The sequence below is a fragment of the Lemur catta genome, chromosome 7 (genome assembly GCF_020740605.2).
Source record: "Lemur catta isolate mLemCat1 chromosome 7, mLemCat1.pri, whole genome shotgun sequence".
NCBI classification, from domain to species: Eukaryota; Metazoa; Chordata; class Mammalia; order Primates; family Lemuridae; genus Lemur; species Lemur catta.
Genome location: NC_059134.1, coordinates 56217501 through 56242647, shown reverse-complemented (window position 1 = coordinate 56242647; position 25147 = coordinate 56217501). Strand labels below are relative to the sequence as shown.

Below are 25147 nucleotides of genomic sequence, written 5' to 3'. Positions count from 1 at the left end.
GCGGGAGCCGGCCGGCTCGGGCTCCAATTTAAACACCTCTCCCGCCCACCACGCCCCCCTTCGGCGACGCCGCGGGGTCCTAGCGCCCGCCACGCGTGACTCGGTTTATCCGGAGCCGGGGGTCGCGGGGGGAGCATCTTCTTCACGCTGGAACCTCGGCAGGGGAGGGCAGGGGCGAAGGGGCGGGATGAAGGCCCGGCAGGGAGAGGGGTCGCAAAGGAAGCGCAGTGGGGGCGAGGCCGGCGGTGGCAGCCGCACGTGCAGGGGGCGGCCCGCGGGTCCCGAGAGGCGGGCGGCTCTAGGAGCCGCAGGTCCGCAGAGGAAATCCGGCCTGACCCCATTGCCAGCTGCCGGCGCCGCCGCACTTACGCGGGGCAAACAGGAGAGGTGCCGGCGGGGCTGAATGCGGAAGGAAATGACCCTTCACTGGCCCTGGGGTGGCCACGGAGGGGGTTCCCCGCACCACGGCCGTCCCCTCTGTTGGGTCCAGGCAGGTCACTTCCCCCTCTGGATTGTGCTCTAGTGTCCAGACCCGTCCTCCTCCATCATCTCCAGGACCCCTAACAGCCTGTGAAACAGCGCCGTCAAAGTCTCCAGTTTTCAGATGGAGAAACTGAGGCTAGGGGTGGCAACAGTGAATATAAATAAAAACCAGTTGTCTGAGACTAGTAAGGTCCCTGTTTATAGTTGGGGAAACTGAGGCTGGGAAAGGTTAAGTGATGTATCCAAAGTCACATAGCTTATAAGAGTTAGGGATTTGAGCCCTATCTGTTCAAAAAGCTGAGTCAAGGCCAGTTTGGGCATCATATTGCCCAAATTTTTTAATTACCGTGCAAAAACGGGGAGGCAATATTGTGTGTTACATCAGGGGTTGAAGCAGATCTTCCCTGAAGCTGCCTGTCTTCTAGATGCCTGGCCCTACACATCACAGGTGCTCTGCCCTGCCGGGTATGCACTCCGGGATGGGGGTGCCTGGGGGACAGGGGTCATGGCTGTCCTCCAGGCTCCGGTTCCTAGGGTAGAAGGACCCTCTTCCTCAATGTTTCTCTCCCCTGGTGGTCACCAGCACTGAGAGTGGGGCAGGTTGCTCCATTTTACAGCTGTGAAAGTGACCACCCAAGCCCTTGTGGCAAGTCAGGGTAAAGCTAGACTTAGAAGCTGGATTCCCTGAAGCCTATATAACTGCTGCCTTTTCTTCCTCCCATCCAGTCCACTGTGGAGACAGACCTGGACACATGGGGTTAACCCAGAGAGGACAAGCCGTGATGGCAGGTAGCTCAGGGCCCCGATCTAGCCTCAGAGGAGAGAATCAGGGAAGGCTTCCCTAAGGAGGAGGCCTGAGTTGCAGTGAGGAATTAGGTAGGAAGTGCAGGTAAGGGACCACTCAGCAGGGCCTGGGAAAGGTATCTGAAATTCCCCGTCCCTCTCATCCATCCGAGGCCTCAGATCTATGCCCATGGGAGTCCTCGCTGGTCCTCTCTGGGCTCTAGTACTCTATTTGGTCAAATGGAACCTTAGTGTTTCTGTCTATAAAGTGGGAAAGATATTAGGCACTTCCTGGGGTCAGTGCCAGAACTAAGCATAGTGGATCCAGGCTGGGGGCTGCACCCAGTGGGTGCTAGGTAACTTTTCACTGCCTAGTTGTGGGGATTGGTGGATACTTCCGCTATATCCTGGAGGCTTCCTTTACCAGGTCCTTGGTAAGGGGCCAAATGTCCAGGAAAGTGCTTTGCAGCCACCCTGCACTGTGAGCTGAGCAGAGAGTGGCTGAAGGAGATTCAGACAGTTCCTGGCCTCATTTGTCCCACCTGCTCCCTGCCATCCAGGCCCAGCTGGCTGAGTGCTGCCTCTTCCTTCCCGGAGCTGCCACCAAGCAGAAACCACTGGGCTGGGGCAGGGCGGGGCCAGGGTAGGGTGGGCTAGGGGTGAGTGGCCCATGTCCCACACACCCCTAGAGGTTGTGGTTGTGGTTAGTTAGTTGATGGGGTTCCACCTTACTCAGTGCCCGGATAGGGCTCCCCAAGAGTTGGAGACAGATGGGCAACCAAGCCTGCCCACCTGCTGCAGATGCCTCTGGGGACCAGGGGCTAAAAGCCAGGAACCCCCCACACTCAGCGCCCCTTCCTTCATCTCTTTACTTCCTCGGCAGTCATGGCAGTCTTGCTGTTGTGTGACTTTTGGCAGGTTGCTTGATCGTTCTGATCTCAGTTTGCTAATCTGCAAAGTGAGACTATTAATAGCACCCAATGTATGAAGATCACACGTAATGTGTGTAAAGTACCTAGTCACGAGGCCTGGCCCATGATACTTGCTCAGTAAGCATGGCCTCCCTTCCCTGGTGAACAGAAATGTCCAACACTGGCCCTTGTGGAGCTCCCTGACCCTATGGGAGGCAGATGAGAACACAGAGGATGACTGATCTCCAAAGGTCTTAAGGCCAAATGCAGGAGGCTGAGCTTGCAGAGGAGGGGTGTGTGGGAACTGAGCAGGGTCGGACTGGCCTGGCAGCCATGTGGAGGGTGCTTTCTTTTAAAGGCCACCAAGTTCCACTTTCCATCCAGTATTGTTTAGCTCCTGCTCACACCCCTCCAGACATGGGGAGTTCCACTGGACTGCCCATCAACCAACAGCTCAGACTTCACAGTGGAGCTTTGTGTGGAAATGGTCCAATCCCCCATGCATCTGTCAGTGGCCATAGGAGCTACATCTTTCTGTGTGTCCTCAGGACTACCATCTGAGATGACAAACTCTCTCAGGCCCCGAGTCAGGCTCAGGGCTCCCTGAGTAGGTTTTGCCTCAGACCAGGTTGAAACCTGAGGGTCCTACATAGGAGCTGGTAGCCCAGAAAGGCAATGATGTGCACATCCTGTGTGACCTTGGGCAAGTCGATAAACCTCTCTGAGCCTTGTTGTCCTCATCTAACCATAGAGCCAGAGTGGGAATGACCATGACACCCCAGACCTCCAATTTATTTTCCACTGCTCTTTGCAGAATGCCCACTGTGGGCCACACCTTCATCTCATGTGGCAAATCAGAGTAAAGACAGTCATAGACAGCCTTCCAATTAGGTGTCTTTATTCTCCATCACTGAGTAGGAAATTAAGGCTCAGAGAGGTTAAGTAATGGGCCAAAGTCACACAGCTTTGGAGCCAAGAGTTGAACCCAGGTCTCCTGACTCCCAGGCCAGATCTCAGTGCGAAGATGTGGCTGCCTTCACTCCCTGCCCCTGCCCAGCACCCACATGGACCCCTGAGAGTCAGGGAGTTCCCCCTGTTAGGCCCTGCCTTCTAGGGAAGAACTCTGGGTTCCCCAGTTCTTCCCCGGCCACCCTCCATTTCTCCCTATGGCAAATGGGCCCAGACCATACTAGCTATGGGCCACCCCCTGGAGGGACAGCAGGACATTATAAAAGGTCGGGTGATGTGTCTCTTGCTGTGAGGAATAGCCGATCTGTTTAATGGGAATAATAAGGGCTTGCTGGACCAGGCCTGTGCCAGGTACTCTACTTGTCGCCTTCCCATAGCCATGCAAGCAGGGGAGGACTATCCCTGTCCCCTTTTGCAGAAGAGGGACCGAGGCGCAGAGGGATTCTGTGACTTGCTGGCGGTCATACAGGTGACAGGGCAGGGCACAGCAGGCACTCCCATCCAAGTCCTCAGGATCGAAGGCCCTCACACGTGGCCAGGGACTGACTTGACTGGTTTTCTGTTCCCACTGGGGGCCCAAGTCACCCCTTCACTGTGGCACTTAGAGTTACCACGGCAGGAGGAGCGGTTGCTTGTGAGGCCCCAGGTACCCCTTGGCCGCCACACGGGCGGCTCCTGGCTCAGAGCCGCATCAGTGACTACTGCGGCTGACGGCTCTGGAGGCTCCCAGAGGCCCCAAGAGAGAGTTAGGTGAGAGAATTCGAGACTGGGTGAACCAGGCAGGGCAGGATCAGAAGTGTCGCCACAGCTTGACTCTGCGCTGAGCCACGGACCGTGAAACCACAGCGTTCTGCAGCACCTCGGCTGCTGGGAACCTGAGGGCTCGTCCCATTGAGCCGTGCAACTTTTTCTTCCTTTTTAATCATTTGAAAGTTAAACCTCGTGAACCCTTTTCTTGATGATCCAGGGTTTATCAGTATGGGCTTCGGTTATGGTCCGTGAGGTCGCAAAGTATCGTCTCCAGCGTACCAACAAGAACAGAGCCAACCCCAGGGGGAGGCGGCTGCAAACCTGTGAGCCCCTGAAGCCAGCATTGGTAGGAGCAGGGCACTGGCACAGGCGCAACCCCGGGCCAGTCCTTGTCCCCTTGCTGTTGCAGTTTCCTCATCTGTAAAACGGAGACAGGCATCCTGCCAACTGCAGGGGGCCTTGAGGAGACGATGATGCTGTGGAGAGCCGAGCGGCATAAAAATCATGCTCCTCACGTGAAGGTCTGTGACTCTGTGGTCGACTGAAGGGACCTGTTGGCAAACGGAGGACCAGTGACCAGTTAGCCCCGGGAGGCGTGGCCCGGGCGGGGAGCTGAGTCAGGGAGACCCCAGCACTGCGGGCTCAGGGGGCCCCGGGCAGAGGGCCCCACCCCGGGTCCTCAGACAGGGCCCGCTCCTGTGAGGGAGGGGCTGGGCCCAGGCAGCCCTCCCGTGGGGCAGGGCTGCCTCCAGCAGTTCCCTGGAGGTCCCCTCCCAACCTCAGACCGGGATTGCAGGCTCCTCGCTGGGCTGAGCTCCCAGTGGGCTGCAGGCTCCTGTCTTCCTCGGAGTGGTCAAAGCCAGAAACCAGCTCTCAGGTGCCAGGTGACCCCCACAGGTAACGGTCACCTCCTGAAGTTTCAGAGAATCCTGTCTGCCTCCTCTACTTCCACTCCAAGAAGGATGGCCGATTCCAGGCCCAGAGAGGGTGAAGGCCTGAGGTCACACAGTGGGCTGAGGGTCTGACTCTCTTCATCCCACCCCGCCCCCTTCCATAGGCCCCATGGGGTGCACTCCTGGGTTCACGCAGCAACCTCTTCCGAGGACTTGCCCAGTTCTCAAACTTTTAGCAAGGGTCAGAATCCCCGAGGGCTTGTTAGAATAGGCTGCTGCGCCCCACCCGGGGGGCCAGTTCAGTAGGTCGGAGGCAGCCTGGAGTGTGCACCTCTAGCAAATGTCCCATCGTGCCGATGCTGCCACGTGGACACCCTTGGAGAAGCGCCAGTCAGGGGGCAGGCGGGTTTGTGGTGAGGCTCGGTGCAAGCCCTGGCCCCAGCTCTTATGCCTGTGCGGCCTTCACCTGTGAAATGGACGCGACAACAGCCCCTCCCTCACGGAGCCGCAGAAGGGAAATGCAAAGGTCATGGTTAACAGGATTATTAATCTTTTTTACCACAAGTACATTCAAGTTGGAAGGGAATAGGCTGGGCCAGGCAGCTTTCCAGTGCTGCTGTCATGTTGTTAATCCTTACTACACCCAATAAGCTAGATATTATTAATAATAATGTTATTATTCTACTTATTGTGCAGATGACCCATGAGGAAACCCAGAGAAGTTAGATAATGAACTCAAGCATGCACAGCCAGTACAGATGAGTCCAGGCAGTGGGGCCCTGGTGTCTACCCACTTAACACTCTACTGTATTGCCACCCAATAGGGCATTAATTAGACAAAAGAGCAAATAATCTAAAGTCTTAGGTGGGTGAGGCGGGGCCTGAGGAGGGTGGAGTAGAGGAAGCAGCAGCCCTGGTTTCAGACAGAGACCCACCTGGCTTCCCATCCTCACCGTGCTACTCACTGCTGTGTAACGCTGGGCTGGTGGCCTCACCTCTCTGAACCCAGTAAAGTGGGGGCGGGGATGGGCGATGGATGACTGGGGTGGTTTGAAGAGTGAGCTCCTTGTGTCTCGTGGCTCACTGGTCAGTGGCACGGCTTGTGGTGATCCTGTGATCCCTGGCCGGCTCAGCGACTGCAGTTGCGGGCAGCAGCTATCTTCTTTGCACTGGTTTGATTCAGGGAGGAAGTGAAGGGGTTTTGAAGCTTCCCCTGCTGTGCTTGAGGGATGTGGGGAGGGGACCTGCCTAAAATGTAGCTGTGCCTGCCCCTTAGGGGCAGTGAGGGTGGGCAGCATGAGGGGGCAGCAGTCCCATTCTGCAGGGGGTGGGGGGAGGCCCCCCTGGGCAGACAAGGGGGAGAGGCCTGGGCACACCCAGCCCTCGCTGAGACAGGGTTTTCTTAGGTGCAGGCCACTGTGACCCCTTCTTGTCCTGCTCATGCTATCTTCCTCCTCATGACCCCCTGGGTCTTCCGAGAGTCCTTCAAGTGCTGTCCTGTGGGGGGAAGCTGAGGCTCTAGAGGGGCAGTAACTAGCTCCAGGTCATGCAGCCAGGAGCTGGCAAGGTGAGGGCTGCCCTTTCTGCTGCCCTGGGCTGTCACCCCACCCCCCATGACATTCCTCCACTTGCTGATGGGAGCCACATGTGCCCCCCAGAATGCACCTGAAAAAACATATCCACACACACACACCCTTCATATGTGCCCTCAGAGGCAACACAGGATGCACAAGGCCACAGCTCATACATTTCCACACATTTCACAGACACCCTAAAAGACACACAGTCATCACACATGGATACCACACCCTGTGCAAATCCAACTCTCGAATATACTCCACACGTGCAAAACACATCACAAACATGTATACACAATATGGGTATCCCACACAAACACCACACTCACAAACACACCCCACACATTGCACACAAACACTGCTCATATCCGGTATATACAGCGGAGACTTAACATACCCAGGCTCCCCAAACCCAGTTCACACACAGCACACACGGAGCTCGGGTAAGCCTGTCATCTGTGCACGGACGTGCACCTACACGGACACACCGGCACATGAGTACACAGGGGCACACGCGTCCACACACCCGTGGGAACTAGGCTGCATCTCACCTTGCTCATGACTCTGATTTTCTCGGAAGCAGACCACACATGAGTCAAGCAGCTTCCACTAGGGCTGATTTCCTGGGGTGTGAAAAGAAAAGCAGGGGAAAGACATGATTTGGCCTAAATAAGTCAGACAGAGTGCTGTGGACTCCCCGGGACCCCTTGATTAACCCAGACGGGTGCTGTGAGCTTGGATGCTGGGCTGGGCCTCTATAATGCAGAGTTCTAGATCCTGTCTCCTGAAGGGTAGATGCCAGGCCCTGTCCCCAAAGCCTGTCCCTCTCTCTAGGTCTGGAAGCTTGGAAATAGGTTATGTGGCTTTTAGAATTGCCACTCCCTGGTCTCTTCTGGGCTGTGTGACTTCTGCCCACGTGGCTGCGCTCTGCCCTGTGCATTGTGGGGCAGGAGCCTTGGGTTTGGAGCCTGAACCTGACTCCAAAACCAGACCTGCCCCCTCCTGCATCAGTGCCCGCCTAGCCTCCCAGTGGGCGGGCCGGGCTTCCTGCTGGCAGAGACTGGATCCCTCCCTGCCTGCCTCCTGGGGAACCTTCTGGGCAGCCCCTCTGGCTGCAGGTTCTCTAGCCAGCACAGAACACACCTGTCTCACAAGCTCCTTCCAGGCCCGCCTGGTGTGGCCCTGTGCTCTCGTCTCCTCCTAGCCGGACCCACGAGGGAGCTGCCCGATCTTGCTGTCTCCGTTTGCCTCCACGCTCCACTGTCTCCAGCCCCTTCTTCCAACAAGCTCACCCACAGCCTCCACGGCCTCCACAGCCACACTGCAGTGGGTGGGCCATGTGGTAGCGCCCCTGGTCACTTGGCTGCATTCTTCACGGCTTCACTTCCCTTGGCGCCTTGGAACGCCCTCTCCCGGTTCTCCTCTCCGTCCCTCGCATCCCTCAGCATCCTCTCCCGGGCCCTGCCCCTCCTCCCCTCCTTCTCCTGATCTCCCAATGGGGAAGCTCCCCGCTGTCCCTCCTGCCTTGGCCTGGCTATTCTCTCCCGGTCCTCTCCCCAGGACAGCTTCCTGGCCCAGGGTCTCGCTTTCCCGTCATCCATCCTCCCTCATCCTCCACGCTGCAGCCAGATGGAGTGTCTCCAAAACACAGGTTTGACCAGGTCACTCTGCTGCTTAAAAGCCTTTGATGGCCCCGACGGGGACGGGGGTGTCCAAGCACACGTCATACTTCCCATTTTCCTGTCTCTTCCACTGCTCGCGCGGGGGCCAAATTCTGTATCGTGCACCCACATACATCCTCCGCGTCTCCTCACTCCTTTCCTGCCCTCCCAGCTGTGCTCAGTTGCTCTGTCAAACTCCCGCTCCCCTCTCTCTCTTTCTCCTTCCTCTCCCCTCCCTCTTCCTTCCTATCCCTCTCTCCCTCTCTAAAGGTGAAGGCTGCAAGAACTACCTTGTGGGGTTTCCATGCCGATGGAAAAAAAAGCTGAGCCCACTGGCTGAAGGGTCTCCTCATTTCTGCACTACGTGAGTCCAGGAGAACAAGAGAGGGGTGACAGTGGCTGTGGAAATGAGAAAACAGCCTGCCGTGGGCTGCCCCAGGAGAAGCCTTGGAGACACTCTGCCCAGTGCTGGGGACGGCCTGGAGCAGCCCTTTAAAGAGCTTCTGGATGGCAGAGTTAAAGGGCTTCCCCGCTCCCCACTCTCCCGCAGCCCCACTTACACTGCAGGTTTTGACCTTGACCTTTGTCCACAACACACTCTGGCATCTGCCCTGTCCAGACCTGGCTATTGGCCTTGGCTTCCCCTGGTACCCTGGCCTCACCTGCCTACTCCTCCAGACCTTGCCCCAGAACTCACCTGTTTCCATTCACTGGGCCCCACTCTATAGCGGGTGACCATGTCTGTGCCACCTTTTTTCATGTAGTATGTGGCTCTGGTCCGTGAAGCGGCCAGGGTGGGCAGGTGTTGGGTGCTGCCACTGGCTTGTTGGGTGACCCTGGACTGAGTCTCAGAAGCTTCATCTAAACTACGGGGAGAATATTTACCTTGCATGGTTGTAGTGAGGAGTAAATGGCCGATAACCTATCCACACTAGTTCCCTCTTTTCAGTGACATGAAGACCCTCCCATGGGCTGCCCACAGTGGGGGCTTGAAGACGGTGCCCAGGAAGACTCAGTTCAGCCCCTTAAAAGTCCCTGGGCCCAGTCCCTGGGCCTTTGGTCCGTCTTGTAGTTGCTCTTTGGGTAACTGCCAATGAACCAGGTAGCCGAGGCTGGATGCTGGTGGGCTAGAGACAACAGGGGATTGGGGACAAGGGGTGGTGGGAAGACAAGGAAAGGTGAGGCAGCTGCCAGGGAGGGGTCTCTGGGAGGGAGAACTGAGGTTTATGGGAGTTTATGAAGTTGGCCTGCATGACGAGCTATGATGATGCACTCTCTTCTCTGCTCCCAGGAAGTCCTCAACAACTCTCATTTCCCCTGGTGCGCTGGGGATTTGGATCTGGTTTTAGATCTGTATCAAAGTGCAGAGTGTGGGCTCAGTGTAGACACATGGAGAGAACAGAGACTGCCCAATGGCCAGCTGCCCCCAGGCCATGTGTGTAATAATAATTCTAGAAATAGAAAATTCTAGCAAAATCGCCACATGTGGGAATGGTCCTCAAGCTGGGTATTGTGTCCAGGATTTTGCACCTGGACACAACAGTGACAGGGGAAGGTTACAGTCTCCAGGCCACTGGTTCCAGGTATTGGGAAGTTATTATATCTATTAATAGGAATATTTGGAATACTTTTTATAATAAAAGCCCAATAGGTTGAAACTGGGGATCTGAGCAACGAGAGAGGACAAGATGGGCCGCGAGATGGGGTGGGCAAGGGCTGGGCAGTCAGGGAGACGGTGGGGACAGTCAGTTGGCAGGAGCTCCTTGGTGGAGGCCCTTGGCCACCAGCAGTGGGCACATGCTAAGTAGGAAAGTAGCACGTCTGTGCTGCAGGTAGACTGGGCATGGGAGTGGAGGTGGGAGGGCAGCAAGAAGGCCAGTGCCCTTGTGGTGGACCGAGACGATGAGGCCTGGACAAAGGCAGAAGCCAGGTGGTGGGCGGGACAGGACTTGGTGATTGTGGGGTGAGGGGAGAGGTGTCATGAGAAGGGGTCGTCACTCCTTTCTGGGCCAGGGGACCCAGCAGAGCACAGTCAGGGTGATCTGGGGCTCACAGGGGAGATGCCCACAGATCAGAGATGCTTCTGGGTCTGGAGCCTGGAAGGAAGGTACAAGTCAGCAATGAAAGAGAGCTGCCAGCAAGAGCCTCGCTCTCCTGTCTGTGGATGGGACAGTTACACCTGCCTCCCACGAGAGCCAGTGTCCAGGAAAGCATGGTATAGGATTATCACCTACGTGCTGTTTGGCAGAAAATGTAGGTGGCTGGAGACCGGACAGACCTTTTACACTTGCTGACTTGGGCAGGGCCTTTTGGATGGGGACAGGACCCTGAGGCCTGCTGTCCTCTCACTGTCCTTCAGTCGTCATGGAGATTCCCCAGGCGAGCCTGCCCCGTGCAGTGCCCCCATCACTCTGCGTATCCCCATAAGCCCTCCTGGCTGGGCAGCCACCCCAGGAAGCCCGCGGGCTGGGGAGGGGTCCGGGATTCTCCAGGTTGCTGGAGGGGCCCCTCGTTCTCTCTGGAATGACTTGCCTGCCCCCTAGTGGATTTCCAAAAGTCTCTTGGACTCGTGGAAACGTGTCAGAAAGGGACTGTGATGAGGTCCAAACCTCTGCACGTCCCACTGGGGAGACTGGGGAGACTGCGGAGACTGGAGCCTTGAGCAGCAGGGACTTGTGTAAGGACGTCCAGGTCAGAGCCAGGACAAGAGGCGGCGTGGCCGGCCCTTGAGAAGGAGCCCAGGCTCGGGCGTCCCACAGCCCGGTGAACCTGGCAACACCACTTGGCCAGTCCGCCTCCTCTCAGAGTGTGGTCAGTGCTGGACAGGGTGCCCCAGGGGCAGGGGGGCCAGAGGAGGAAGGGAGGGTTTCAGGGAGGGCTTCCTGGGGGAGGAGCAGAGGTTTGGTGAGGAAGGAGGAGTTGGCCAGAGGGGTGGGAAAGAGGGGCAGGACAGAGCATGCAGGCTGGGGCAGGGGCCAGAAGGAGCACTCCATGGCGGCGTGAGGGGGTGGTGAGGAGAGACAGGGCATCAAGGAAAGCCTGGCTGACACACTGCCCTCGCCTGGTGAGCAGGATCCCAGCTCAGCATTGGACCAGCCAAGCCCAGGTGCAGAAGGCAGCAGAGGAGAAACCAGGCAGGTGACCTCAGGAGCTGGCGGCATTGCTGGGGGGGAGTTTGTTCATTAGAAGCCTTTGGACTGCTTAGTTCTTTAATTTCTTCATTCATCAGTTCAGCCCCCTGGTACCTGCCTCTTCCTGGGCATTGGACTAAAGGATTGAACTAGATAAAGTCCCTGCTGTCAGGTGAGGGCCAGGCATGGCAACCACTCATTCTGCACAGAGGAGGCTTGGAAAGGGTTTCAGGAGGAGGTGGCGTTTTAGGTGGACTTTGAAGGTTGTGTAGGTGTTTGCTGGATATTAAAAAAGGAATAAGGTCATCTAGGTAGAGAAACAGCAATAGCAAAGGTGTGGCATCATGAGGGGTTTGCCAAAGAGTAAGGAGTGTGCCGTGGCCAAAGAGCTGGGGGTGTAGAGGGCAGATGAGGTGGGGCCAGCGTGTGTCGGGCCTTGAATGCCAGGGTAAAGTGTTCGGACTTTTCTAAGGAGCCCATCCCAAACTGTGCCTGCCTGAAGAAGCGGAAACCAAACAATCCCAGACCACACAGCCCTTCCAGGGCCTTCTGGAAGCCCGTGACCCCATCTGCCATAGCGAGAACACAATCCCCCAGCAGTGCCAGGAATGTGCCATTGCTGGGAATCAACCCCAAGGGACAGGAGAATGGCCCCATGCTGCTGCGGGGAAGGTAGGGGGACTTCCTGGGCACCAGCTGGCCCTGACTCATCATGAAAGTCATGACCTGGGGCTCCACGTCAGAAGCCCATGCAAATGCTGGGCAGGCTCCTCTCGAGAGCTGCCGGCCCAGCTCCAGCCCAGCTCCGAGCGCCTGCACAGCCTCGCCAGGAAGGTGGTGCCCTCGCCCCCATTCCACGGGACAGAAAGCCGTGTGCTCCCTGAGGCTACCTCCCCTGGGACCCTCCAGGGACTGTGGCTATTTCCCTGGGCTCTTGTAGCACCGTGTCACGACCTCAGATCAGGAAGCAAACAGGCTGGCACATACAAGGCACTTCACCCCCCCAAGCCTCTGTTTCCCTGTCTGTAGAATGGGCAAATAACTCCTGTCCTAGAGGGTGGGCGTGGTTGAGACATGTGCGTGCAAGCTCCCAGCACACACCGGCCCAGGGCAGGTCGCAGATACATGGGGAATAAACAAGACCCAAAGCCATCCAGCTCGGAGGACACTTGCCCAGCCCTGGACTGGGGCGTGGCACAGGATGCGGGTGGGCACTGCCCTTCCTCTTTTGTCCCTGGCTGATGAAGGAAGTTTGCGGAGAGCTAAGGACCTTGGTGTGGGGGGTCTAGTTAAATGCAGTGTGTCAGTTTCGGAGCCACAGTTCCCCATTGAAGCCCCCCAGTTTGGAAGGGTTTGAGCAGGAGCCTCCGAGGACAGAGCTGACCGGCCCCTCCCAGTGTGGGCAGAGCAGCGGGTGGGCAGAGAGGCAGGAGCCTCTTCCCACGCACTGCCATTCTGGAGGCCCAAGGGCAAGAAGACCTGTGGCTGGATCCCGGCACACCCTGACAAACAACACACATGCACAAGACATGTGCTTGGACACACATCATACATATGGACGCACACTTTACCCACACAGATACAAGGAGGTGTGCCACTGCCCCAGACTTTGGTGCCCAAACAGACGTACTTGGACACATAACATGCACAGCTAAAGCTGCATACATGCAGGCCCACATAGCCACAAATACATACACACATGGACACACAAATGCATGTATACACAAACAGCATATCCACACACATGTCCACAGACAAACGCATACATGCAGACACAGATACAGTGACATATCCACAGGCACAGGGTCAGGCTCACTGTCACTTGCCTGCTAAGGGCCCTTTGACCTCTGACATCCATTTCAAGGTACATGAGGTCACACAGGTCTGTTCACACACACACACACGTGCACCTTAGCCCCACACTTCTCAGTGGACAGGTCTAACAGCAGCCCCGTGAGGCAGGCAGGGCGGGGGCCTGGTCCCTGTCTTGCAGTGAGGAAGGGAAGGCCCCGAGGACCAACTGCCCAGTCCAGGTCACACACCTTATGGTGGGTGTCTCAGCGCAGGCTGCTGTGACAGAATAGCACAGATTGGGGGTTTAAACAATGGACATTTATTTCTCACAGTTCTGGAGGGTGAAAGCCCCGGATCAGGGTGCTGGCAGGGCCGGGTTCTGCTGAGGCCTCTCTTCCTGGCTCCAGAGGGCCGACTGCTTGCTGTGTCCTGTCATGGTGGAAAGAATTATCTAGCTCTCTGGCCTCTTCGCACTAGGGCAGTAAACCTACTCTCGAGGCTCCACCCTCATGACCTGATCACCTCCCCGACGTCCCAGCTCCCAGTACTGCCACGGTGAGACTGGGCTTTCAGCACAGGAATGTTAGAGGACACAGAGCTTCCGTCCTAGCCGCAGGAAGGCTGAATCCTGGTTTGAATTCTGGACTCCTTGTGTCTGTCCCCCATGCCGGGGCACCACGCACCCGCACGTGTGCTCATCATGCTCACAGCAGACACACAGCTGTGCACAGGGGCCTCGCTGGTCACCTAGGCCAAACGCTCATGTCACAGATGAAGAAACTGAGGCCACAAGAGAAAACCCACAGGCCTAAAGGGGGCCAGCCAGAGGGCCTGTGGAGGAACCAGGGCCACGTTTCTGTCCCCATCTGCCTCATTTCTGTCCCCATCCCTCTCCGTGGCTGTGCCACACACACACAGACGTGATCGCACACAAGCTGTGGGCACCCACAGGCACACGTGTGCAGACCCTGCCTACTCAACACCCCGCAGGCTGCAGGGCCAGGTGTGTTTCCACAGTCCTCTGGTTTAATTCTCATGACAATAAGGGAGGTAAGAGTGGCTGGCCCCATTTTGCATATGAAGAAACTGAGGCATGAAAAGGTTAGGCCCAAAGTTGTGCAGGTAGGGACAGTCGGTGGCATCTGCCAAAGCCAAGTCTGCACACGTCATCCACATCCCTCACATACCTCCTCTCTCTCTCTCTCTCTCTCTCTCTCTCTCTCTCTCTCTCTCTCTCGCACATGTGCGTGCACACGCACTTACACAGCCGGGGGGCCTCTGCGGGCACAGCACCCCCAGGCAGAACATTTTCCTAATGACGCCCAGTTCAAAGTTTTAGTGCCAGGGCCCCTTCCCAGGGGGTCTTTTGAAGAAGGATGAGTTTGTCTAGGGCTTAACCTGCCCACCCCCGGCCCTGGCCTGCGCCCCTCAGCCGGGAAATGAGTTCCACGTGTGCCTGCTCTCGCCTGCTCTGAACTCACCCGCGGGGACGGAGCGCGCTCTTTGATGCTGGAAGCCAGTTTAATGAGTTGGCTGTGCGGTTCTTTTTTGTTTGTTTTTTTCTCTAAGACAAGAGTCTCATTTTCCTGAGAACCAAGGAATTCTCACTTTCTCTCCCTCGTCTCGAGATTGTGGGTGCCCCAGCCTCAAGGCCTGGACTCCCAACACAGTGCTCACAGAGGCGGGGAGGTGTGGGCTGCCTGAGGAGGAGAGGCGGGGAAGGAGGCAGCCCGCCCTGAGCACCTCCTGCGGGCCAAGCCCTGCGTTGGGAACTCTTTGAACCCTCCCAGTGACAAAACAAAGGCTCCAAGAAGAGATGGGACGCAAGTAGGTGGCCCTGCTGAGCCTGACGCCCTAGGCTGCCTGGCTGCAAGTCTTTGTCCCAGTCCTGCTTCTGCTGAGGCAGCTGTGCCACCTGGGGAAGTGACCTCCTCTCGCTGGGCCTGGGGCACCTCCGCTGTGCAGTGGGGACGGTGCTCCTTGATGTGAGGAGCAATGAGCTCTCATAATAATGAGCTCTCTGCGTCAGAATGATTTGGCAAGAACAAAGCGCTGCATGAAAGGAAGGGAATTTTTCTATTTTTATTGTTTTTGTGTCAAGAGGAAAGTTTAGTCCTGGGATTTGTACAGAAATGCATCAATTAACGTCGCTCAAGGCTACTTATTAATGAGCACCCGTTGGCCACCAGGGAGCTCTGCAAGGAATCCTTTAAAGGAAGTGGAGCAGGGCGGGGAAGATGGACGCGTCCGGGGACACAACTCTCTGGGCCGGTGTGGACACCTGCCCCACTCTGTCCTCTCCTCGAGTCCGGGCCCAAGCCGTCCCTGAGCTCCGGGTCCCAGCCGCATCCTGGCGGGCTTTGGCAACGGCTGCCCTGATTTCTCGGTTTATGAGGTCCTGCCAGAGCTCTCTGGGGAAACAAGGAGAAACAAGAATGGTAAAAGAGCCACCCAGGCAAGAGTCTACACGCAGAGCTCCGAAAGCTGCTCCTTTCACTTCCTTCGCTCCCCGGCCCCCGCAGCCCTGCCGCCCTCCCCACCTTCGCCCTTTAGGGAACTGAGGCTCAGACAGGTGAAGTGTCTTTTCCAAGGCCACACAGCTGCTGACTCACTTGCATGTGTGGCCTTGAGTCCTGTGATCTCCTAGGAGACGGGGCGCCAGCCCAGCCCTGTGCCCTACGCAGGGCATGACCTCAGTGGCTGTGAGGCCATGGGGACAGGGGCTGTGACTCTCACTCAGGGTGTTATATTATACAAATCCAGGGACCCTGAACCCCCACCTGCACAAACTTTCATTTCCTCATTTGCTGCCCACAGGTGCCAGGAGCAGGGTGGAGCCGGGTTGTTGCCTTTACACAGAGAAGGAAGAAAGGCTCCGAGTGACAGCCAGGGTCTCACAGTGACCTGGTGGGGGACACGTTCGTGCTTGCACTGCAGGGGCAGAGAGGACAGAGGAGACTACTCTGTGGGGTGCCCCCGGGGTTGGGTGACGGGAGGTGCTTCTGTGAGCACTGCTGCTTGAGTTGGTGGCTACACCAAGACGTGGCTGGGGGAGGGGGCTTTTGTCCCCTCGCCTGGTCCCACCAGCCTCCCCAGGTAGCCCCAAGAAGAAAGACAGTAACTCCTGCAGATATGGGAAGTCTATAACGTGAGGATAAAAGTATCTTTAGAAAACTCGGTTTAAAAAAAATCAAAATCAGGTTATAACATAAAATTCAAGCAAAAAATTGGTAACTGCTTTATAAATGCAGTTCTAGGACAAGTTCCTATTTAGCTGACACCCTGAGCCTCTCCTGCAGAGATTCTATGTGTCTGAGTGTCTGTGACCTCATCGCCGGACAAGTGGAGGGGCACGTGGTGGGGTTTCCATGCCGGTGACGAGTGTGGCGTGTGCACGAGCGTGTGCACCCTGCGAGCTCATGCACAGGGCTTGGGTACAGTCTCCCCGGCCTGCCTGGAGGTCTGGGAGGCTCCCAAGTTGGGTGGTGCTCACTGAAACTAATCTCTGCCCTCCCCCCGTCCCCAGCCAAGAAGATGAAAACATTTCTGGCACTTTCTAAAGTTTCTGTCCGGGAGTGGAAAAGTCATCAGCTGAGGGAGCTCAGGATGACAGATGGCTGCCAGCCCTGCTGCTTCCCAGTCCCAGGATGGGGTGGGCCAAGGGAGGGCTGAGAGCTGGACTTTCCAGCAGTGCCCTCAGGGACAAAGCCAGACAGGGGACATGACAGTAGGGTGGCTGATGCACGGGAGACTGGAGAGGTCGCCCCCGGGTGCCGGGCTCCGATGGACGGATGTGCAGGTGCACCGGCTGTCCGGGACCTCATGAGACTTACGTGTGCAGGGGAAAGTCCCACCAATGGCTGAACAAGAAATGTCAAGTAGTAACGTCTCCCGGGCTCTGGAGACTGCCACTCTGGGAGACGGGCTGGAGGGTGACAGCAGGCTCTGTTCAGAGTGTGACCTGTGCCGCCTCCTGACTGAGGCAGTGTTTGAGCTGAGCCTGGCACGAGAGGAAGGAGCAGGGCATTCCGGGGGGCAGGGAACAGCAAGAGCAAGGGCCCGGGGCTGGAAGAGCACCGTGTGCTTTATGGGACAGCGAGGAGGCCCTCGAGCAGGTGGCGAGCCGTGGGAGGTGGCACGAGAGACCAGGCCGAGAGGTAGGCACTGGCTGGAGCGTCAGGGCCTCGGAGGCTCATGAAAGAGTTTCAGCTGCAGCTCAGGATGAAAGGACAGCCCAGAAGGGTCAACAGCAGGGAGCTTTCGTATTGATCATGTTTGTGCTTTTAAGAGATCACTCCGGCTGCTGAGTGGGGGTGGATGGAGGGGCCTGAGGGGACGAGGGAAACTGGCCAGGAGCCCCTGCGGTGGGCCTCGCTTGAGACAGGGTGGGCCATGGGGTTGGAGAAGCCAGTCCGGGGAGGGGCGCGTGATGGAGGCCGGGCACCTGTGTGCAGGCTCTGAGCCCTGGCCTCGGTGGGTGCAGGGACTCCCCTGCCGGCCTGGAGGCTCTGGAGGCTCCAGACCTCCTGGCAGATTAGAGAGGGGGGTGGGTGTCACGAGGAGCCCAGGGCAAGGTCGCACTTTCTGGCTGAGGATGGCGAGGCCTGCTAGGAGGAAAGAGCTCTGGAGGGGGACGTGGTTTCGAGGTGCCGGGAGAGAGGGGGCAACGTGAGCCACACCAGCCTGGAGCTCAGAGGGGGTTGGTCTGGGCAGTGAGGGAGCCCCAGGCAGGGGCGAGGAGAGGAGGGGAGGGGAGTCGGGGGGCCCCAGGAGGCTGAGCTGGGGAGGAGGAGGCTGGGAAGAGCAGGGCAGAAGGGGAAGCGCTACTGAGCCGGCAGGCGGAGAACTAAAACTGCCCACAGACCCAGTGACATGGGGGAGGCCACGGGTGACCTTTGGAAGTGCGTCCTGGGCAGGTGGGGTGGAGTCAAACTGCGGGGCTGGGGAGAGTGGGGGTGAGGAAGTGAGGCCAGCGTCAGCAGACCTTCTGAGAAGTTGACTCTTTCCAGCTGGGGCGGGTGGGAGGTGAGGCTTTTCAGGACAGCAGGGAGAGGCTGGAGGAGGGGACATCCATGTGAGGGACAGGGTGAAAGGGCAGCAGCGCCTTCTACTGGGGGTCGGCTGGGCCAGCTGGGCGGCTGGGGCACAGGGAAGAGAACCCGGCTCCAACAGAGCAGCCAAAGAGGCCGTCAGAAGCCAGGCCCTGAGGTCACGGCCCTAGACCGAGCCCTGTCCTCCCACCACGCCTGTCCACGCAACAACTCTGCAGAGGGAAGGGCCCCGGGCCGTGTGGAGGCCTTTCCATGAGCATGAGCTGGTTCTGCGCCTGGGAGGCTGGCGTGTCCTTGTGGAAAGGGTGTGACAGTGTGCCCTGCACCTCGAGGCCTTTCTGTCCTGTACACGTCTGCTCATCCACTCGCCACCCCTCCCTCGCTGGGCGCCCCTCTGGACCCCACTGTGTGGGGGGTCAGGTTCAGAGATGAGCAGGGCTCCTGAGGCCTTGGGCCCCCGACAGCAGGAGTGGAAAGGCCGGCTGTGGTGACCGGCCCCTGTCCACATCAGTCCTGTCTGCTCGGCGGGTGCTCAGCCTGGGCTGCTGCAATCCTGGTCTTTTCCCAGGACGCCCATGTGTGTCCCACACATTTCTTGTCTTTGAGAGATGGGAAGAGGTGGCCTTGGGTGGGAGGCCATCCTGGAAGGGCTGGGAGAAGCCAGCTGGAAGTTCTGATGAAGAGAAAATTCTAGGCGGGGAGACAAGCCTGAGCTCCCAGTGGCCATGCTGTCGTGCCCACCCTGGGCTCGGCCCCCCCACTGGTGGAATGAGCCAGCTGGCCTCTGTGGTCCCCGGGACCTTCTTGACAACACCTGTGCCCCTTGCCCTCCAGCCCTCTGTAGACGGCCCACCGATTGGGTGGAAGAGAGTAAGGAACAGCATGTGGGAGTGAAATGTTATTGCTTCTTTCTGCAAACCCATCCATGTGGCCCTCAGTGACAGACAAGGGGTTCTAAAGGACAGAGGACAGAAGGAAGAGCCAAACCACCAGGCAGGTACAGGCTCTCTGAGTATCTGCTTCACGTGGCCCCTAAAAAGTGGGTACACCCCTAAAATGAGAATGCCCTTTTGATCTAAACTTTCCTCATCTGTGGAAAAAGCCTGAATAGTGACAAATGCATCTGTGGTCAGCTCAGAATGGAAAGATTCTCCGTGCTCAGCAATAAGAGAGGCTTTGCAAATCCCGGCATGCCCACATGTTGCAGTCCTGACGCAGTGACTACAGAATGTCTAGAAAGTACTCTGAACAATGCAGGAAGGTGCTCAGGACAGGGAGCACGGATTGGAAGGGGAGATCGCCTAGGTGGCATGACCCCACGCAGGCCAAACACACGCAGAGCAGGCTGGCAGGAGGCCATACTGAGTGCTGACTGTGGCTGTCTCCCAGCCGGGAAAAGATGGTAATTATTGAACATTTGAAGAATTGCGTATTTTCCAAGTTTTCTGCACTAGGCAAGTAGCACAATCAGAAAAATTAAAAAATCAAGTTTAAAATAAAAGAGTCCAAGCTTTTTGGGAAATCCCTCTCACTCACCCAGGTTTGATGTCCCGGGGTGAGGGGAGGGGTCTGGGGAAGCCTGTCTTCCCCACCAGCCAGGTGGTTTCCTCTACACCCTTGCCCTGGAACAGAGAGGAAAGGTGAGGCGAGGCCCCTCCCCCACAAATCTCTAGCCAAGGACAAGGGCAGAGCATGTGGTTCCAACATCTCCACGGAGAGCAGCCTGGAGCCCCGAGGTCCAAATCCAGGCCCTGCCACTTCCTAGCTGTGTGACTTTGGCCCACACACTTTACTTCTCTGTGCCTCAGTTTCCTCATACCTCACAAAATTGTTACAAGGATTAAATAACGTAATATTTATCTGTTAAAGATATAAATAAATAACAGATCATGAACTCTATGGCTGCAGGTCTGGAATGCTAAGATCCCAGGACTCCACATCTGTGGTTCTCTCCAAGCCTCACTCCTGAAAGGGCCTGGTGGGCTCCCTGGGACGGCAGGGCAGCTGCCTGGAGGTTAGGAGTGAGGGGCATGAGGGGCCCTGCAGCCAGGGCCGGCGGGTCTGGAGGCTTCGTGCCCCACCCCGGGCCAGGCTCTATGGGATGGATATTGCCCCTTGGAGTTCCCAGGCCAGCCTGGAGAGCCTGAGGTTGGCGTGCTGCCCTCCCTACACCTCTCTGCATCCCCTTCTGCCATCAGAGTCCTCTGTTCCTCAGGACATTCGGGGCCCACCCCCTGCAAACAAGACATGCCTGCCTTGACTTATGCCAGCTCACTCTCCCCTGGCCCCAGCCATCCAGAGCAAAGGACTCCACATTCGCTGGCCTTCGCAGGCTGTGTGGCCATGGACAAGTGGCTGCTCCTCTCTGTGCTCTGACCTTCCACATGCAATAAAGTAAGTCCCAGGAAGCACCCAGTTTCTGGGGCCCAGTCAGCCTTGGGCCTTTAAACAAAGCTGCTCCAGTCTCCCTGGCAGGCCAGGCTCTAGCTCAGGAATTAGAGGAATAAGAGGAAGTGGGGTAGGGTGAAAAATGTCATTCACTGGGACACTGTACCATTGCCTCTATCAGATGTTATTATAGCATGAAAAAGAATGAAGAGGTTATAGACCTTCCTCTGCCTTTGAGGTACTCGTGGGCAAGTTCAACCCAGTATCACACTATAAAAGCAGAGGGCTGGTCGTGGCACTGGTGGACACACAGAGAAGGCAAGACAGTCACTACTGGGGGAGAGGAGGAGGAGGAGGGGTGTTCCTGGGTCAGGGCAGGCTTCAATAAGAGGTGATATCTGAGCCAGGGTTCTGAGGGATGAGTAGGAGCCCAACAGTGCTGTGAAGAAGGCACAAGCTTTGGAGCTATGTAACTTTGACAAGTCACTGTGCCTCTCTAATTCAATTCCTTTAACTATAAAATGGGGACAATGATACTCCTTTCATTATCGCTATGAGTGATAAATATGTTGATATGTGTTGGGCACCACTGTGCTACACAGGTAGGTAGGTCATCAATAGAGGTGACTTCTCTGCCCTGGCCCTTCCTCTCACAAGGGTTCCCAGGAAGAAATGTCTCCTCAGGATTTGAGGGAGTACAGAAGACATGTAAAGGTGACAAGCTGCATCCTCCACTCTAGGTAGCCACACCAGTCAGATGAGACTCTTCCTGCTACGCACAGAAACAGGACCCTTGGGGATGTTTCCCACCAAGACCAGGAAATTCTCTCACCTTCAGCTGAGTCTGAGCTCTGATGTCAATTTTGTAGCCTTCATCAAGGCTGCGCAGTGTCTGCACAGTGCTTCGGCTGACGTGAATTCTGTATGCTGAGAAGGAAGGCAGTAATCAAGTCGCCACCTGGTGGCAGCATGCCTAGTATTTGGTAAAATCATTAAGAGCCCACAGCAGCTAGAGTTCCAACCAGTCGTACATACTGGTATGTGTGATTTATGCAATACCTTTCTTCTGGTCCTCTTGTCCCTCTGGATAGCTGGCCACTACCAGAGACCCCAGGGAAAACCAAATTACTTAGATTGAATATTAAGGGGAACTCAAGATGAAGTCAGAACCCCTAGGAACACAATTTCTACTTGTAGGGAAATCTATGAAGGCTGAGTCAGAGAAGATAAGCAGTTTTTATTTTTCTTTTAAGAGCAGAACTCCCCAGTAGGGATGCCATGGCCAGTTATGCAGAATGTGCACTGAATAACATTAGGAAGCACACAACTTACACAACCGGAAGCTGACGCCCTAGGACTTCAACATTTTCAGCTACACTAACAAAGCCATCAGAGTAGCTCCTGCTGCCAGCAAGGGCCAAAAATGTTGGGGATGCCTACAATGGTGTTGTTTGGGCTGCCCTAGAATAGGAGTTGGCATGTGGCCAAGAAAAAAACCAAAACTTTAAAAGATCTCTTCCTTGTACAATGGGGAAACCAAGGCTTACAGGAAGAACATTTTGTTCCAGGACACTAAGCAAGCCAGTTGCAGAGCCAGGGCTGGGACCCAGGTTTCCTGTGTCTTGAGTCATTATTTTCTCTGCTAATTCCCTCATGAGCTCATCACAAAACCTTTGTGGAAAATTAAAAGAACTAACGTCACACATCATTTCCTTCCAGTTGCTTTACTGACAACTAGGGTATGTCGCCATCAGGTGGCAATGTGGTTGCTAAGCACTGTTCGAAACAGCCAGCTGCACAGGTTACTAACAGAAAGAGAGTCCCTCCCCTTGGGCAGAACAGAAGTATGAGACACTGACGCAGGCCTGTGGACTCCATCCGGGATGCCGTGTTGACAGCATCCCCAAAGAGGCAGTGCCGAGGCATGGTGAGACCCACGACCCCCGCTACACAGGGCCCTGAACCACAAATGTGCCCAGTGAGCCCCAGCAGGTCCTGGACCAGAGAGAGGTCCCAATGACAGCCTCACCCTTCCCCACCCCCACTGCCATTCCCACTGCGCATCCTGGGGAGGATAACGCTATCTGGAGTGTCCGACAATGTCCAGGAGGAGAGGACTGTGCCAGGCTGTGGGCTGGGGGTGGGGGTGGGGGATAGATCAATCAGAGCCAGTCCCCGTTCCTGGGCGGCTCCCAGCTGCTGGGTAGAGATGTGTAAACTTTGATTGGGCTGTGATGAGGGAAGCATCAGGGCGGTGCCAGCCCAGAAAAGGACCCCAGCCCAGGGGACTTCCTGGAGGAGGCGATATATGAGGTGTGTCTCGAAGGATGAGAGAATGAGTGTGCAGGGAATAGCAGGTGCAAAGGCACAGAGGCAGAGCGCCCATGGGTGTGTGGGAAGCTGCAAGCAGCTGAGCGTAGGTGGAGGGCCATGTAGGGAGTGGCAGGAGATGACACTGGAGAGGTTATTAGCAGGGCACTTGGGAGCGATGCGGGAAGTGAGTGTGACTTTATCCTGCAGGGGAGGGGAGCCGCGGAGGAAGGAATGAGGGGGGGATGGGATGGACATGCTATAGACTCTGGGGTCTCTCCCAGACCCAGCTCAGCAAACATTTAGTCGTTTGCATGACCACAGGTTTCTGTCCTGCCTCTTCCCTCAGACCATCAGCTTCTCAACATGGATTTAAATGACCTTGACCAAAAAAAAAAAAAATGATATGTGAAGGTTTAAATGACCTTGACAAAAAAAAAGAAGATATGTGAAGCTGAGCATCACAGATTCTTTGAATGTAACATATCAGAACCTTAAAATAATATAAGGAAAAAAGAAACATAAACCGTTTTGATCAGAGTTTTAGAATCTCAGAAATCCAGGAGCGTGCCATTGGGGGTGTCCCAGCAGTGTCCCAGGATGGTTGGGAGCCTGATCTGCCCATCCTGCTGGAGGCCCCTGGCCCATACCTGAGCGCAGGCCAGCCCTGACACGAACCAGGACATCGGGCACGTGCCTCATCCGGAAGTCGCCCACAGAGCTAAGGATGTCCAGGGTCACGTTGGCGATCTTAGCCGCATGCCGGCTCCCATTGCGCCGAGGCAGCCCCGACACCAGCATGTAGGCGTCCCCAGTGGTCTCCACCTAGAACTTGAGGCTCAGAGAGGTGACCTGCCCAGGGTTGTGCAGCAGTGTGGCCAGGGCAAGACTCACACCCGGGCTGAGCCGCTGGGGCAAGTCCTCTCTGACCCCAGAGCTCACAGGGAGTTAAGTCCGTAAAAGTGCTCATTCAGCGAGCGCCGGGAGGGAATCGCACACCCCTACAGACCAGGAAATGCTTGCCTGGCTGCCTCCCAACCCAGGCAGATTAAAGCCAGTAACCAGATCCTGTCGGGATGGAGGGGAAACCGAGGCGGATGGCGTGAGTGATGAGAGACGCGCTCACACATCATGAGGAAGGGGCCTCCTGCTTCCCCACATCTGGAGGAGCAAGCGGGCCTTGTTTTATGTCATCTCACGCTGCCAGAAAGATGCAGACCTCTTGGCCAGAGTTCAGAGCAGATCAGAAGGCATGATTCAGAGCCGGGAGGGACACGTGTGAGAAAAGATTAGCAGAGAAGGAAGAGACAAGGCCGGGGTGACTCAGGGCAGATCAAAGCTGGGGACTCAGCAAGATGCGATGAGGAATCTTTTCCTGGGGCCTGGGGGCCAGGGCAGCTCTGGAGGCAAGAGAGAATCTCAGACAATGCTTTGGAAGCATGGGCCAGGCCGGGAACATGGGGTCCCGAATGGGGAACAGGAGGGAAGCCACACCCTTGGATGCCGGGGCTCAGGTCTCCGGGTCAGCGTTGGTCAGTGTGGTGCGGTGCACTGAGCACCTGTGGTGGACACGGCAGGTTCCTGTCCTGGCTCTGCTGCCTGCCAGCTGTGTGACCTCAGGCAGGTCACTTCCCTCTCTGGGCTTCAGTGTCCTCCTCACTCAATCAACATATATTTCCTGAGGACTTACTGTGTGTTGGACACTGCCAGGCACTGGGGACAGTGATTTAGGGTGGAACCATAAAGTGCTATGCCAGAGGAGTTACGAGAACATCAAAGAAGAGCTCCTGACCATGTCTGGGAGGGTGAGAAACCGTGTCCAGACTGGGCAATGCTGAGAAGGTGGCACCTCTTCCAGGAAGTCATCCCTGCTCTACACCACTGCCCCTAGCTGGGCTGGGGCCCTGTCTGCCTCCTCTTCCTTCCCAGATCATCACTTTCACTGCGGGTCGTCACCTTGTACAAACAGGACTGGGAGCTCCTTGAGGGCAGGGACAGAAGCTGACTCCCCAGCCTGCCCATGCCCAGCTCAGGGTGGGGCGCAGGAGAACCAGCCAATGCAAATATTAAAGGGCAGGATGGACCAACAGTGTGCAGGTGAACACCATGGTCAGTTAAATGCACGATGGCCCACATTGCCCACCCTCTCTGTACCCATGCCATTGCAGTGTGACTCTGAAGCTTCTCCCATCAAAAGGTAGAGTTTATTTCCTCACCTCTTGAACCTGGGCTGGTCTTTTGCTTTGACCAATAGCATACATCAGAAATTGCAACGTGCCTGATTCCAGGTTACATCTGGAGAGGCTTGTGTACCACTGTCCTCTCTCTCAGAACCCTGCCACACCATGGAGACAATCCCAGACTAGCCTGCTGGGGGATCAGAGACTCTGTGGACCAGAACTGAGTTCTCCCAGCCAAGGCTCCAGAAATGTGAGAGAACCCAGCT

The 25147-nt window shown here is 56.5% G+C and overlaps 1 protein-coding gene across 1 annotated transcript in view; it reads right to left on the bottom strand.

Moving 5' to 3' along the window:
• Positions 1–15161: 15161 nt before the first annotated feature.
• Positions 15162–25147, bottom strand: part of LOC123642009 (guanylate cyclase D-like) — a 29070-nt gene continuing 19084 nt past the window's right edge. The window contains 5 exon segments of the mRNA XM_045556939.1: positions 15162–15363; positions 19540–19625; positions 21224–21318; positions 22251–22349; positions 23352–23526. Of these exon segments, the coding sequence (XP_045412895.1) occupies positions 15162–15363; positions 19540–19625; positions 21224–21318; positions 22251–22349; positions 23352–23526 (657 nt within the window).